This window comes from Carya illinoinensis, chromosome 16 (assembly GCF_018687715.1).
Source record: "Carya illinoinensis cultivar Pawnee chromosome 16, C.illinoinensisPawnee_v1, whole genome shotgun sequence".
In the NCBI taxonomy this organism is placed as follows: Eukaryota; Viridiplantae; Streptophyta; class Magnoliopsida; order Fagales; family Juglandaceae; genus Carya; species Carya illinoinensis.
Genome location: NC_056767.1, coordinates 24,702,010 through 24,716,906, shown reverse-complemented (window position 1 = coordinate 24,716,906; position 14,897 = coordinate 24,702,010). Strand labels below are relative to the sequence as shown.

Genomic DNA, 14,897 nt, shown 5'->3' with positions numbered 1-14,897 from the left:
ATATTATATGTATGTACATATATTACAATTAACGGTGAGAATTATTTTTGTAGCACTTAAGTTCTACAAATGCAAATAATAGATCTGCTCTGACTATTCACCATCGTGCTGGTTCAAGATCATTCCATCGTCTTGCTGAAAAAATGGTAATTAATAAACACAATAATTCATATTTTTTCTTATTATTCTTTTATATAAGTACTAATACTGTCTTTTTCAAATTGCTAATGATGTCGTTTTCTTAGAAACGTGATGATCCTGAAAACTTTTCCCTCATTCATGTCTATGCTGCTGCTCACACTAATGAGCATAGTGAGTGGATGGATCCTGCAGCTGCAATTAATTATGTAAGCGGTATTCCTTTTGTTGAATTATATTATGTAACATGTGATTAAATTATTTTTTATTTGTATTTCTTTTAATATGTTACTTATTGTGTGTTTTGATCTTTCAAACTGCAGGGGAAAATGATGGAGATGCAGTCAGTTTCTGGGGATTCCTCTCCTAGTGATTTGGACATTTTTTCACAGGTGCTTGGGCCCAACTCTAGTATGGCAAGAGGTTTGGGACGATCTTTCAAGCATTCCGGTTCATCTTCCTCAACCTCATCGACATCACAAATTAATAATCTTACCAAAGATTTAGAAGCTGCACGACGCGAGAATGAGTATATGAGGTCTAGACAGCAAGAGTTGGAGTCCCTCTTAGAGCGACAGTCTCATTTAGAGACGCGTTTGCAGGACCAACAAAGAGACCAGGAGGAAAGAATCCGTAGTGAGGTCCAACAGCAAGTGCAGCGGGAGATGATGCTGCAAATGGAGCGTGTTATGTCATTGCAACAGAATCGTGCTGGGCGAGGAAAGAAAAAGAAATGAATTTTATTTCTGTATTACGTTTTTAACATCTAATTTGAAAACAGTTTCAAACAATATTGGTTGTGAAATATGTACTGTAATATGAAACAATTGGTTTGTTTATTAAGTGGATGAGTTTAGCATTTCTGATATGTACGTTCGAATGTAAATAAAATACGTTTCAACAGTATTAAACGTTCGAAAATACGTTCGAACGTAACCATACAAAATAGTAACAAAACGTTCGAACGTTTAAAAAAAACGTTCGAATGTAAAAAAAGTTTAACGTTCCAAACATCCGAACGTACATTTTACGTTCGAACACTACTCTCTTAACATTCGAATTAACGTCCGAACGTCATGATACAAACGTTCGGACATTATTTCATTTTCGTTGGAATCGAGATTCGAACGTAACGTTCGCACGTATAAACGTTCGAACGTTTACATTATACGTCCGAACTATAATCAACAAACGTTACCTTTTCTCGTTCGGATGTCAGCTCGTCTTTTTTACGTTCGAACGTGTAATTTTAAGTTCGAACGTTATATTCTGTGACAGATTCTAACCGTCACAGAAAATAATACGTTCGAACGTTACTTCAAACGGCACATCCCCAACCGTCACTAAAAATATTTTTAGTGACGCTTGTACAGTAAACTGTCACCAAATGTAATCCGTGACGCACATTACGTGACAGTGGTGGTGACGGTCTAAAACCGTCACCAAATATATTTCGTGACGTTTTTTCCATTTCTTGTGACAGTTTCATCTGTCACTAAAACCTATTTTTGTTGTAGTGTCTATCTGTACGTAGAAAATTGAAACCCAAAGCCATGCAGGAGCGTTTGGTTTGGACACTCACAGAAGTTGAGGTTGAGAATTTTGAATTTTAGATGAAAGACTAAATATTATTATTATTTTAAAATTTTAGAAAGTTAAGAAAAAATTGAATTATTTATTATATTTTGTATGAAAATTTAGAAAAGTTTTAACGATGAGATGAGAATTTTGTGTTTGAGATGAGAATTTCTTGTGGCCAAATCCAATAAGAATTTTGAGAATTTTAAGTTTTAAGGTAAAATATTGAAATATTATATTTTAATATTATTATTGTTTTGAGATTTGAAAATTTTAAGAAAAAAATTAAATTATTTATTATATTTTGTAAGAGAATTTGATAAAGTTGTAACGATGAGATGAGAATTTTGAGTTTGAGATGAAAATTTTTAATAGCCAAACCAAACTTGGATTGAACTAAAATCAATTCATTTTGGTTTAATTTTAAACAAAATTTAACATCTAAATACTCAATTTTCAAATCATTAAACTAATTTCAACTCAAAACTTCTTTATACGTACGACCCACAACTTTTAATTTCCAACTTCTTATAAATAAACTTAAACTAATCTTAACATCTAAACTATCTTAATTCATTTTGGATGGGTCTTACAAAATTCATTTCACCATCTCAACTCACTAGCTACTATTTATAAAGAATTCAATTCATTTTAACTCAGCTTAACATTTAAGCGGGGTCTAACGCCCGTTTGAATAGTAAAAATATTTTATCTTATTTTAGTTTATCGTTAATTTTTTAAAAAATTGCCGCATAAAATATAATAAATAATTAAAAATATAGAATAATGATTTGTATAAGGTCTAAATAGATAAATTAAATTTATTTATAAAAAAAGTAAACTATACCATAAAAAAATATAAGATAAAAAATCTATTCTTTTTAAATAAAATTTGCTTTTTTTTATAAAAGACATAAGTAAGACTTATACACTAGATCATTAACTTGTACCTGGCATTATTCCAAATATATATATATATATATATGACTTTAGAGACCGATAGAGCATGGACCATGGAGTCATCCCGGCTCAAATGATATCTCAATACGCGACTGGCCCATCGATCCTAATCGGCTGTCCCGGCCCTTAATATCCATTGGCACCTCCGTACAAATAGATGTGATCTCCATCGGCAAGTTCTTGTCCTTCTCATGCAAATAATGGGTGTGACTTATATATATATATATATATATATATATATAATGATATATACAGTCATGAAATTGCCATACAATCTATTTAAAGAAAAAAAATAAATACAGAATTTATATTAAAAAATAATAATTTTTTAATAATAATCCTTAATTGTTCACTTTGACAAAACTTTTCATTTTATTTTATCTCATCTCATCTAATTATTACAATTTTTTCAAATTACCGTATAAAATAAAATAAACAATTTAACTTTTTTCAAATCTCAAAATAAAAATAATATTAAAAAAATATATCTTAACAATATTTTATTTAATTTTCAAATTTTATCTAAACTTATCTCATCTACAAAAACAAACTAGACATATATCCTACTTTTTTCAAAACGATTGTACAGCATTTATATATATACACTTCACGACTGAATGTGGTATTATTCATATATATATATATATATATATATACATGTTTGTTTGTGCGTGTAATCGGTTCATTTGCAATTAACCAAAGTCAATAGATGCCAATCCAAAAATCACTTTCATAATATTCTGACCACGATCTCTGGCGCGCGCACGGGCATGCATCCATGCACGAAACGGTTGATAAGGAGGGCCTTGTTGCTGGTAGCTAGGTGTGGCCAAGCTGTACGTACGTACAGGGATGATCACAGCCATGCCAAGACGAAGAAGTGGATCAGGATGGTTAATCTGCATGGTGTGTGTAGCAGTAGGTAAAACTACAGCAACTAGACCGCATGACGTTGTTAGGTGGGAGCTAGATGCATGCTTTATATCCCGTACCATACGCATGCATGAGTTTCGGTTGTGGTTTCGACTTTCGGGAGCCTTTGTTTGTAGGTCATCAGGTGGTCCTGCATAGCCCTAATTACGTTCCGAGAGTCTCGTGAATCGGCAACGTGGCGGTGGTTACAACCAGACACACATAAATCGTTTTCGGTACCAACCAGAAGACATCCTCATCACCGGCTAGCTTTGAAACTGCTCGATCTCCATATGATCTTTTGGGCTTTTAAACAAATACTGGCTAAGATCAAATTGCAAGAATTTGACTGTATAAGGTAAGAAAAAGAAACACATAAAACAAGTATTCTAATATTTATTGTTATTTGTATGAATTTTTTGAAGGGTTTGTTGAGGATTAAACCTATTTTGTTGAATCGGTTTGATGAGATAAATTAGGTTCATAAATTTTTTCATAATATCAAAACTTACCACAATACAAATGGAGGCTCATATTACTTATCCCGTGACAAAAATCAGAAAAAATACTAGTCTGCACGTGAGGCAGTGTGTTGATAAATAATTTCACATTTCTTGTGGATAAAGTCTTGTGCATGTTTATAAAAAACGAATAATCTTCTCTTGTTAAATCAATTTTATAAGATAAATTAGGTCCTTAAATTTCTTTCATAATTCAATAAATATATCTATCTCTTTTATTTGAGATCTCAAATTTAAAGAAGAGACTAGACATGATCCTTTTTACCATCGAGACCATCAGCTGGGATTTTCCTTACAGCTATTGATGATTAATGTATCATTGAATTTTAGTTATAGAAAGTCCAGTTGAAACTTTATCATGACTTGATTTGAAAGCAGCGTTGTTGTCCTGGAAAGTCGATCGTCTGGACATGATCGATGCTACCAAATCCCTGGGAATTTGTGCTCAATGCAGCTCCAAGATAGGTAATTTTTAACTTTTTTTTGTTTCCGTTTTTCATGATCTGCACTGAACTCAATCTCACTGAATCTTATAGCTAGATCGCTATTTTACTCATCCCCAGCTTGGCCTATAAATTCCAGCTTAAAGTCCATAAAATTACCAAATTGTTGACTAATTCGAGCTGTACGTCGTTGAATTAGTTGCAGCAAGTGGCCGAGCTCCACTATAATTTCCTTCATATTTCAGAAATGCCATGTACGTACGTGTCAAAGTTGTAATACAGCAGGGGCACCTGCCACTTCGCTTATTGGGATGTGCCTGGCATTTCTCCATGCATTAAATGATCAGTCATCTATTGGCAGAGCCATCTTTTAAATTTTAGAATTTTCTGTCATGTGATTTTGCTATGTGTGACTGATCTTTCCCTATTGCAGAAACTATTATCTTAAACTACAAGAGGGACTCTTTTTGGCAAAGACGGAGACAATTACTGCTAATAATAATAACAGTTACAAATAATGTTCAAGAACATCTCTAATTAGAATTAAGGCTAATCACTTCATGTAACATATATATGCACTATATATCCCAGTCCACCTAACTCTTCTCAGTGATTACATTACAAGAAAATTATTTATTTGTAGACAGCTATTTCCTACTTAAATGGGTCTGTTTTCATTTTAAATAGTCATTTTTATTGTAAATAATTCGTCGCTAATGTTCGTTTTTCTTATAGTACTGTTGGTTGTTGATCTCCCTGTTAATTAATACAAGATACATGAGTTCTTCAACTATTCCCAAGCTTTCGAGAATGCAAATATGAAACTTGACAGCACAAATATATATCTCGCGCGCACGCACACATACAAACATACATATATATATATATGAAAGAAATTATATCATATTTGCAGATTATATGCACAACATAATTAACAGGATTGAAACCTTCAAGTTTACATAAAAATAATGATAAGATCATAAACTGTAGAGGGCACGTACGTAGTACTAGCTTAAATCTGGAAATTTCAAAATCTAGTACTATCTTTACTGCAAATATCTTCTCTACAGTCTTTCTGTAATTATATTCTACAAGGAGATTTTTGTTTGTTGAAAATAAAATAGTCAAGATTTCAAGACAAGCTGATTCGATTTTTTTTTTTCAACTGATGATCTAGTCATTCTCATGGAATTGAAGAAGGGCAGATGGAAAAGTAAAAGTTAGCTTCTACAAAATTATCTATAGACAAATTAAGGGAGACAGGTTAATTTCTTGCGCAACTACCGGAACCCATAACCTCTAGCTTTGATTCTACTTAAATAAATTGGTGTTAGGGGAAGATACAGTACTCAAGTACTCTTTTATCGCATTTGACATCACACTCTAAGGGCCTATTTTTAGAGCAATTTCATGCACGAGCAGTATTGTGGACACACTCTAATATATTACAAGAGACGTGCTCAATTATAATCAGTTATTTTCTGCGAAAATGATTATTTTTTATTAAAATAAGTTTATTTTTAACGTAAATAATCATTCTCGTCGCATATAATCCATTACAAATTGTTATTTTTCTTATAGTTATATATATGGAGTATATTGTATTAGTAACTCCTTAGTAAAATTTATCATAATGGGTTATATTGTATCGTTCTCAATAGAAAGTAGAAACTGTAAATTCGTCTTGAAGATCTGTAGTACTGTTCCTACAATACTAGATGTGATTACCCCGGCCGTGTACTAAGAATATTGACCCAATATTATGATCTCAGCCCTGAATAGACCAAATCAAACTATATATGTGTCAAATCTGACCTCTCAACGTTTCTTTCAGAATTGAGATCAATCAAATGCTATTAGGAACAGTGAATTTATTACTCAAATCGACGGTATTTTTCATAATAATAAATCATCGTGCATGTGGTCTAGTTCAGTTTACTCTAAATATATCAACATGTCACGTTGACGAAAGAAGAGATCAATATTCAGGTGAGGGTCGTTGAATGGATTTTTGGGAGTATCAATCAATATCCTGTGCATGCATGCATGCTTACTACGTACATGTATGGTCCTCCACGCCAACTAAATCCAAAAGTTTTGGGCTACCAACAGGACTGGAATGCTGAATAATTTTGCTTGTAATTGTTACCCTCTTCCTCTGCAAAGGAAAGTCAGGAAGTTAATTAAATGATCTTGACACTCGATAATTTTCTTCCTAAAATGTATCTTCTCACCAACTTTTCTTTTCTTGACCTTCGTAGATGAAAAGAATGGAGTGCCTACTACTGGTCGAAGAGTAATTAGTGCTACACTTTAAGGTTTGGGGAGTTGTCTATGTCGATTACACCTACCTCGAGAGGCACCGAATTAAAGATCATGTCTGCCTGCTGGCTCAAGTGTCTACTTCAGAGAAACAAGCATTGATCAGCGTGCTATATTCTTGTCGATTTGAAAGTGTATTTATGACAAAACTTTCTATTAACATGGTGGAGTTAATAACATCCCTACTTGGTGCTTAGCTTCTTCCCTTTCATATAACCCAACATAGTCAATAAACTGTAAAATTGCACAAGAACCCATAGCGAAATGGTTTGAGTGGTAATAGGTTTGGTCTTTGGTTTTAAGGTTCAAACCCCTTGGGGTAGATAATTTGTAAAGATAATTTTTGTCCATCTCATATGGGCGCATTACAAAATTGCACAAGAAAGGCTTTGATAACATCTATAGTGATTTATGATGGCCCTTGTAATGCATATATGCAACTATTCTAGTTACCAAAGAAAAAAAACAGCAACCTGCTTGGATTTGTAGATACTGAAAGAAATGCAGCAGTGGAAATAGTTACTTTGATTCCCAGACAAGTTTTCAGGGAGATTCCTCCAGCTACCTAATTCTTGAATAGTAAATCATGAGTGGTAATCAGAACACCACCTGATAATCAATCAAGTTTCACAACACTTGCTGTAAGTCAAAAAAATCCTCTGGTCAGAAATTCTGTTGGTAAAAATTTTTAATCTTGTCCAACAAATAACAGCAGCACTTTTTAAGAAAATGGTTCTGCCTATGCCACCTCAACTCATAGAAGTCGTTTGACAGAGACTAGTTCCTTACCAGGTTTGTTCTTTACCAAGGCAGAACCTATAGCATGCTACAAAAGTTCCTAACTTCCTTTTATGAAATGAATAAACGGTTCACCTTTGAAACATTAAACCAGGTCCTAAATGAGCAACTCTCAGCAATCTTCACCTCTGAAATGAACAAATGGCTCAAAGAATGCCTAAATTATCCGGTAAAAAAAATTAAATACAAATGAAATTCATTTGTATACTATACACGAGAGAAGAAATTCAAGATACTGTTGCTCTTTTTATTTTCTGAACTCTTGCTGCTGCCCCTTTTTGACTTCTCTGTTTTCCCTCCCCTTTTTCCATCTGTGACCCTTTTAGGCTTAGAATTTACACTCTCTTGGGATTCCAAATTTATGCACATGGTGTCTGAGTATCCTAAGTCAGTTATACCAGAAACATGACCAGCTGTCTGATCTGACTGAATGTCACTGAGCCTTCTTTTTCTAGGAGACTTGTCAAGAACCTTTAATGGAGTGTTGTCTGGACTGACACACAAGATGCCCAAACTTTCATCAGTCGCAAACGAAACAGTAATGCTCTCTATTGGATCCAACTGAATTTCATCCCATTTCCTCTTCTTGAACGGGTTGTTGTCAGGAACCTTCAGGGAATTTCTGTTCTGAACCGTTGGAATTTCTACTGTTCCATGAATTTCTGATGGCATAATTAGTTTCTCTAGTGCTGCAGCTTCCTTCAGATATTTACTTGAATTTGAAACTGACATCTGTTTCTCTGTGTATCCACCCATATATACCACATACATGTACGTGATTTGATATGATTAGTTTATTTATTCATATATCAATTCATGACTTACATGCTTAGATTGATGTATGCATTTGTTGCGGTTCGTATGGAGGACTTTAGAATTAGCAAGAGGGCAAAAAAAGAAGACTCATTGTGTTTGCTTTCTTTACTTGGTAAACCAAAATCTGTTAGCCAAAATCTAAAATCTAATATTGAAAAGTTAGTGATATGCATTAGATGGGTTCAAATAACTTGCCTGAAACATCAGTTTTGCTGGTTTTGTGGGAGGAAGAGATTGTGATGCAGCTCTCTTGTGTAGATACTGCAGCGGCTTCAAGACTTTCTAGTTGACCAGAGGATTGGATAACAAGGGAATCTGAATGGCGTCCAGAACTTGGGAAATGATCAAAAGCCTCCATGCTTATAGGGTCTAAATTACCTTCAGCAATTGCACTAGCAATTGATGTAGGCATTTCTCTGATTTATAATTGGTCAAAGAAAAACTGAATATAAAACACACCCCACTCTCTTAACCATACCCGTGATTGGATTATTCCTTGCAATCTCACATTTTAAGGGTTCTCAAAAATTAGCGGTTGCCAAGACACAAAGGAATGTAGCAAGAATACTCAGACATGTGACCATGCTAAACAGGACAAAGTCTCATAGGTTCAAACCTCAAATAAAATGGGCAATGGTACCAGTACGTATATGATAGCAGGTCATAGTGTCTATCATGGTAGAATTGCTGAAAAGGATTTGATAGGTATCATTTTAGTATATCGAGAATTCGGAAGAAAAAAATAATTAAATGAAAGAGAAAAAGAAAGATACGGTCCCAGGAACTCAAGCTCTCCATTCAGAGACTGTAGAAGTTTTTCTGGAAGAGGTTTTAGATGTTTGAGCTTTTTAGTCTCAATGTCGTATCTGCAAATTAGTAATAAGAAAGGCATCATCATATATATCACTAGCTGACTGGAATAAACCAGTATGTATTTGTATATATGCAACAAAGAATGAGGAATTGGTGATGGCCTATGATTGATTCCAGTAGTACGTAATTGACTTTCACAAACTACGCACATTTGGGCATGTTGGAAAACTGCAACTGCTTCTGTAAAAGATTTGGAGTAGTCATCAGGCATTTGATTGCCCTTCTCAAACTTCAAAACTGATAGAACCTGTAAATATGCAACACTTGTGATATTAGCAATATCATTGTATAGCACAATCATTTACGCTATCCAAATTTCTAAAACTGTATACCAGTAAGAAAAATTTGAAACAAAATGATACAAAATATGAATTCTACCAGTCCAAAAAGTACAGTAATGCAAACATGGACGTTAGAAATGTTTCTTGATAACTCAATAGTACCCAGGGGAAAAGTCCACATTTTTTATCGATTATGGCTTGCTTATGGAGATCTTTTTAAATTAGTAGCTTCATAGGGAAATCATAAATGTTTTTGATGGACTGAGCCCATATGCAAATTTGAAAACTTAGTTGAAGGTGTATTTTAGTTTTAATAGAAGGGAATTGAAACTCACAGATGTTATAAAAAAAATTGCCAGAAATCTCAATTCATAAATCAGAATCTTTTTAACTCAGATCTAGAATCCAATGAAGTAATATTACTAATGCCTTGCATCGATTTGTGTGGTTGATCGAAGCCAAACAATGGGTGGATAAGCATAAAATGTCTCACTATTCTAGGTAGAGCACAAACATGATAGGATTTTCATCCTTATATCAGACAGAAACTTGAGAGATCATAAGAAACTAAACAAACACTGAACGGTGCAATATACCACTGGGGGTCTTATACAAGTGGATATTTTCCATTTCTTACAAGGAAAAAAAGAAAGAAATATTTAAGTTCTTGTCATCTGCTTAAGCAAAAATACTCAGAAACCAAATAGTCATTAGCAGAACAAATGACAGATGTGAAAGACCTTTCTAATGGAATCATTATACGCTTCTGTCCTGTACAATTCCTCAAATTGGCAGTCAGCCAAATCAAAACCAACCTCTTCAGAAAATACATGTCGTTGAAGGCTATTCCTTTTATTTCAGTGGAATAGAAGCTGATTGTATGTAATGGCACTACCAGATTATGACATGTTCCATGTAATCTTAAACTGTCTCATAAGTTAAATTGGAACTTGTTTTAGAAGTCCCTTTTTTTGTCAGGGTGGAAAGATCACTAATAGGCTTTTTCAAATATGCCCTTGATGCATCATCATGCAAGTTAACATCTGCCCCCACCAGCAACTCCCCTGATGAAACATATTACATCTCTTATAGCCTAATCGGAATAAAGATAACATCTATCTTTTATATGCATCCTGTTTTGATGCTATATTATGTTGACAAGGTCTTCTATACACAAAATCTACTTAGTTCTACATTATTATGTGGCTTTTTTTGGGTAAGTACAAGTAGAGAATACTTACACGATCTAAATTTCGGTACTTGGAGACCAGAGCATAAGCTTTTGCAATCCCAATTCCAGGAATAGATGAAAGGAAATCACAGCCGGCTAAAACACACATACCTGTGAAAATACCAAGTAACACGGTCATTGTTTCAAATGCATTTATAGAAAAACCACTCACAATGTGAGATATAGTTTTCTTTAGTCATTTAGATAGAAAAAGAAGTCCATCTGCTTTCACATTTGTCAAGAAAGCTTCATGACAAAAATTGGTGGAAGGGTTTACCCACATTAGATGTATTAATAGAACAAGGTCTGCACACGTTATGAGGTATAGAAATACCTTCAGTTTTGGGAAATAATTTTTTGCAAGTTTTTGTCAATACTTCCAATCCACCCTTTGATTTTTTATGAGAATATAACGTCCTTTTGCTCCATACAGAAACATGCAAACTAAATTTAGCATGTCACAATGAACCCACCTGTGAACAAGTCCATATCAAAGTTTCGGAAGGAAGGTGTACGGGCCACAGAACCAAATATCTTGTCTAGCACTATCTCTTCGCCATTGCCCAATCGGTCCATCTTGAAGACAATCTGTAATAAATGAACGCAAATCAAAACAAAAAGATTTCATTAAGTCCATGACAAAAATGAAGATCAAGTCATCAGGAAGCAGTAGACCTCCATCTGCATCATATCAAAATATTTGTGGGAGTTCTTACAGCTTGGCAACCATATGCTATTAGATCACTATCTTCTGTAATCACAGAAATGATACCACCCTTTTCAGCTTCAAGGCTGCACAGATATGCCAGCTGTGCATCAGCCTCATATGGAGCCACCACATATTCAATGTTCTCTGATCTAAGAACCTGAAAAGTCACTAAGGAGACATTTACTAGCAGTGAATCTAGGTCCAAACGCTAAAATAAAAAAATAATAAAAATAAAAAAATAAAAAATAAAAAAAATAAAAAGTATTGATGGAAATGAACTCGCCGTCTAGAACTAGAAGATGCATATAGCTAATAGAAATATGGCAATTAGGTACCTGGATCACTTGATGTGCCATGGTTGGAGTAATACTCACTGCTCTCTACAAGTTCAAACGGTTAAATTTTTTTAAAATTTTCCATAGCTTTTGAAATAGAGAAAGCACACATAGAAACAATGCCATAAGAATATCAAAGAAGATTCGTGTTTGCTAATGCATTGAACTGCGAACCTCATTTACCTGATATGCACCGAAAAGTCACAAACTGCTTAAATTGGGATTTCGGAAATTAGTCCAAATCAAACGGTTTATAAATTTGAGCAAGACTCGGCCAATAAAGGAATTTTTAGGGGCATAAATGTTCTTCAAGACAATAATTTGAAAGTACAAGGAAATTCAAGACAACAGTTCTAAAAATTAGAGTATAAGCATTTTTACGTGGAAAAAATGGCAATAAGTTCAGCAGCCTAATTTATTTTAACCAAAATAACACCAATTTATCGACTATGGAACTGTGAACATTCGAGATTATGCAGGTAATCCAATCATGTAGTTAAACAGATTTGGTGATTTACAAGGTCGATCGGCAGTATACCATTTAAAAAAGAAAAAAGAAGAAGAAATGGAAGATGGTGCTGGCACATAATACCTGGAAGAGTTCAAAGGCAGCACTGGCACCCCCTTGTTTGAGCTTTGCCATTGCCAAGTCAAGATTAGCTTTTCTTTTTCTGGATCAAAATGAAACATACCCAACATTTACAAATTGGGGTGTCTAAATTAAGAATATCACACAACATTTTTAAAAAAAATAAAAGAAAAGCCCGGGGGGGCCGGTGTTATACGTGCCTGTGTCGTTCTTCCTCGGTGGCAGCCTTACATGGGATGTTGCCGCCATCGAAAACGACGACGGGGATTACCTTATGGTGCCGAAGCAGATTGATTCGGTGCATAAAGTACTCCAAGTACCGCATTTTCTTATCGCTATCTGAATTCAGACAAAGCTCCATGCTACATGAATAAGCTGCCCCAAACAAATCAAAACAGAAAGAGGAAAAAAGTCAGTACTTTTTGGTTAATTTCTTTCCTCCCACAAAGCCAAACCCAAAAAAACTACAATAACGCTACCTCCTTTGTGAAGCCATGAATAAGCATCGATACCCACCTGCAAATTATTGGGAAAAAAAAAACATTTAAGCAGTGTAAAAACTAGCACAAAGGAAGAAATAACGAGGTGAAGACCGGGGAGGATAATTACGCGCTTGCCGGCGTATTTTTTAATGTGAATGGGTTCAATGTGAGGCTTCATAAATCTGAGAAGATCCTTGATACCCATTTGTTCCTTCTGATACTTCTGGGTTTTGGGTTTCTCTCTTTTTCATTTTTGGGTGCTCAGAATAGGAGGAAATAATGAAGAAGGTTTCCATTCGGAGCGGGAGAAGATGGCGGGAAGAGGAGCAGATGTCAAAAATAAGGAGGCAACGTTGCGACAAACCAAATTAATTATTATTTATCATTGTTTGGAGTTTTTAACAAGAAGAAAATTGTAAGAATTAGTTTCATCTAAAACGACAATTGTTTTGGTCATTGTTTTTCTAAAAAATATTAAATTGATAAGTGAAATATTTTTTTCATTTTGAAGAATAAGGATGGTGCCTCGTAATTTTATTCATACATATAAAAATCATGTTACACGTCAAGACACTTTTTGAGAATATAAATTTTAAAAGCCAAAACCAAGGTATATTTAAAAAAACTTACCCATCGGTTCAATTTCGGTCCAAAACTAATCGATTTCTTATTTGATAGAAATTGACCAAACTCAGTGACTGGGAGAAAGAGAACCAGTCGAATTCATTCCAATTAATTTAACAATTTGAGAATCGGATTGGGATGGAGAGATGAAAGAGATACATATGCCAATTGGATCGAACAAATGCAAACAAAGGGAGAGGCAAGATCGACTGTGAGAGGTCTGAGAGGATGAGACGAGACAACAATGGACTAAATAAGTGCTGAAAGGAGAGCGGAGAGAGGGAGGGAGGGAGGGAGGGAATTCAGGTTAGGGCTTTGGAGAAATAAAGTCCTAACCCAAAACAATGTAGTATGGTTTACCAAACAACTTCGTTTTTTTTTTTTTTTTTTTTTATTTCTAACCGCATAGTAATAAAACAACAACATTTAGTTTTGCATCATTTTTATATTTTTTTTCTAACTGCATATTGATAAAACAACATCAATTAACTTAAGTTAAATGATGTTGCTTTATATAAGAATAAAATAATATATATATATACATATAATTGGTTGGTTCACCAGTTTGAATATAATTCCAAACATAACCGATCCGACCGACATTGAGTTCCCTTAATTTGAACTGCTAATCGACTAGTTCACCATTAGTTTGAACTAGTTCCAGTTGGTTACGGTGGTTCTATATAACCTCAATCACAAGGTACATGTATAAAGGAATCAAATCTAATATTTTGAACCTATGCAAGTGAACCTAAACTATACCAAGCGATTTACAAGAACAAGAAGAGCAAAGTAAAACTATTTAATATTTTGAAAGTCATTATCTTGTTGAACTAATTTTCATCGTGAGCACAATATAACAAATTTGTGGCCATTGCATTTATTTGAAGATATTTATTGTCTTCATTTGAAGATATTTATTGTCTTCATTATTAAAATCATCTTCTTCTTCTTTTATGACATGTACTCCATCAACAACTTTTGTTGAGATTTTGATCTTAAAGTTGACTAAGGTCATATAGAGTTCAATGTTGGCCATAACTCCATATTTGATATTCTAGTTGCTAATCATTTCATCACTAACAGTATTTTCATCATCTCATCAATGATCAATCAATAGATATGAAGGTTTCACTCAAATTTTAAATTCAATATTTCAAAATTTTCCATCTTGAGTTTGACAATGAATGTTCAATATAATATCAAATTAAAACTGTTAATTTGGTTGTGCCATACACTATACATCACACTTTTTTTTCTTTTACCAAATATGTAGCATATAAAT

At 33.9% G+C, this 14,897-nt stretch overlaps 1 protein-coding gene across 1 annotated transcript; it reads right to left on the bottom strand.

Annotated features, from left to right (window-relative positions):
* Window positions 1–7,516: 7,516 nt before the first annotated feature.
* LOC122298559 (exonuclease 1) lies at window positions 7,517–13,312 on the bottom strand. The gene is made up of 12 exons (XM_043108365.1): window positions 13,116–13,312; window positions 12,986–13,022; window positions 12,707–12,881; window positions 12,510–12,588; window positions 11,918–11,962; window positions 11,590–11,739; window positions 11,347–11,461; window positions 10,884–10,984; window positions 9,511–9,608; window positions 9,262–9,354; window positions 8,684–8,904; window positions 7,517–8,412 (listed from the first exon to the last, which is right to left on the bottom strand). The coding sequence occupies exons 1-12, from the start codon at window positions 13,191–13,193 to the stop codon at window positions 7,880–7,882; spliced, it is 1,725 nt and encodes a 574-aa protein (XP_042964299.1). The 5' UTR covers window positions 13,194–13,312; the 3' UTR covers window positions 7,517–7,879.
* Window positions 13,313–14,897: the final 1,585 nt, after the last annotated feature.

Bases quoted from the DNA above. Each gene is read 5' to 3' on its own strand.
- LOC122298559 (XM_043108365.1), bottom strand. From the start codon at position 13,193: ATGGGTATCAAGGATCTTCTCAGATTTATGAAGCCTCACATTGAACCC. The intron at 12,589-12,706 runs GCACGTATAACA...ATTTTGATCCAG, and splicing joins ACCGAGGAAGAACGACACAG to AAAAAGAAAAGCTAATCTTG. The intron at 9,609-10,883 runs GTAAGTATTCTC...GCATATTTACAG, and splicing joins AGTACCGAAATTTAGATCGT to GTTCTATCAGTTTTGAAGTT.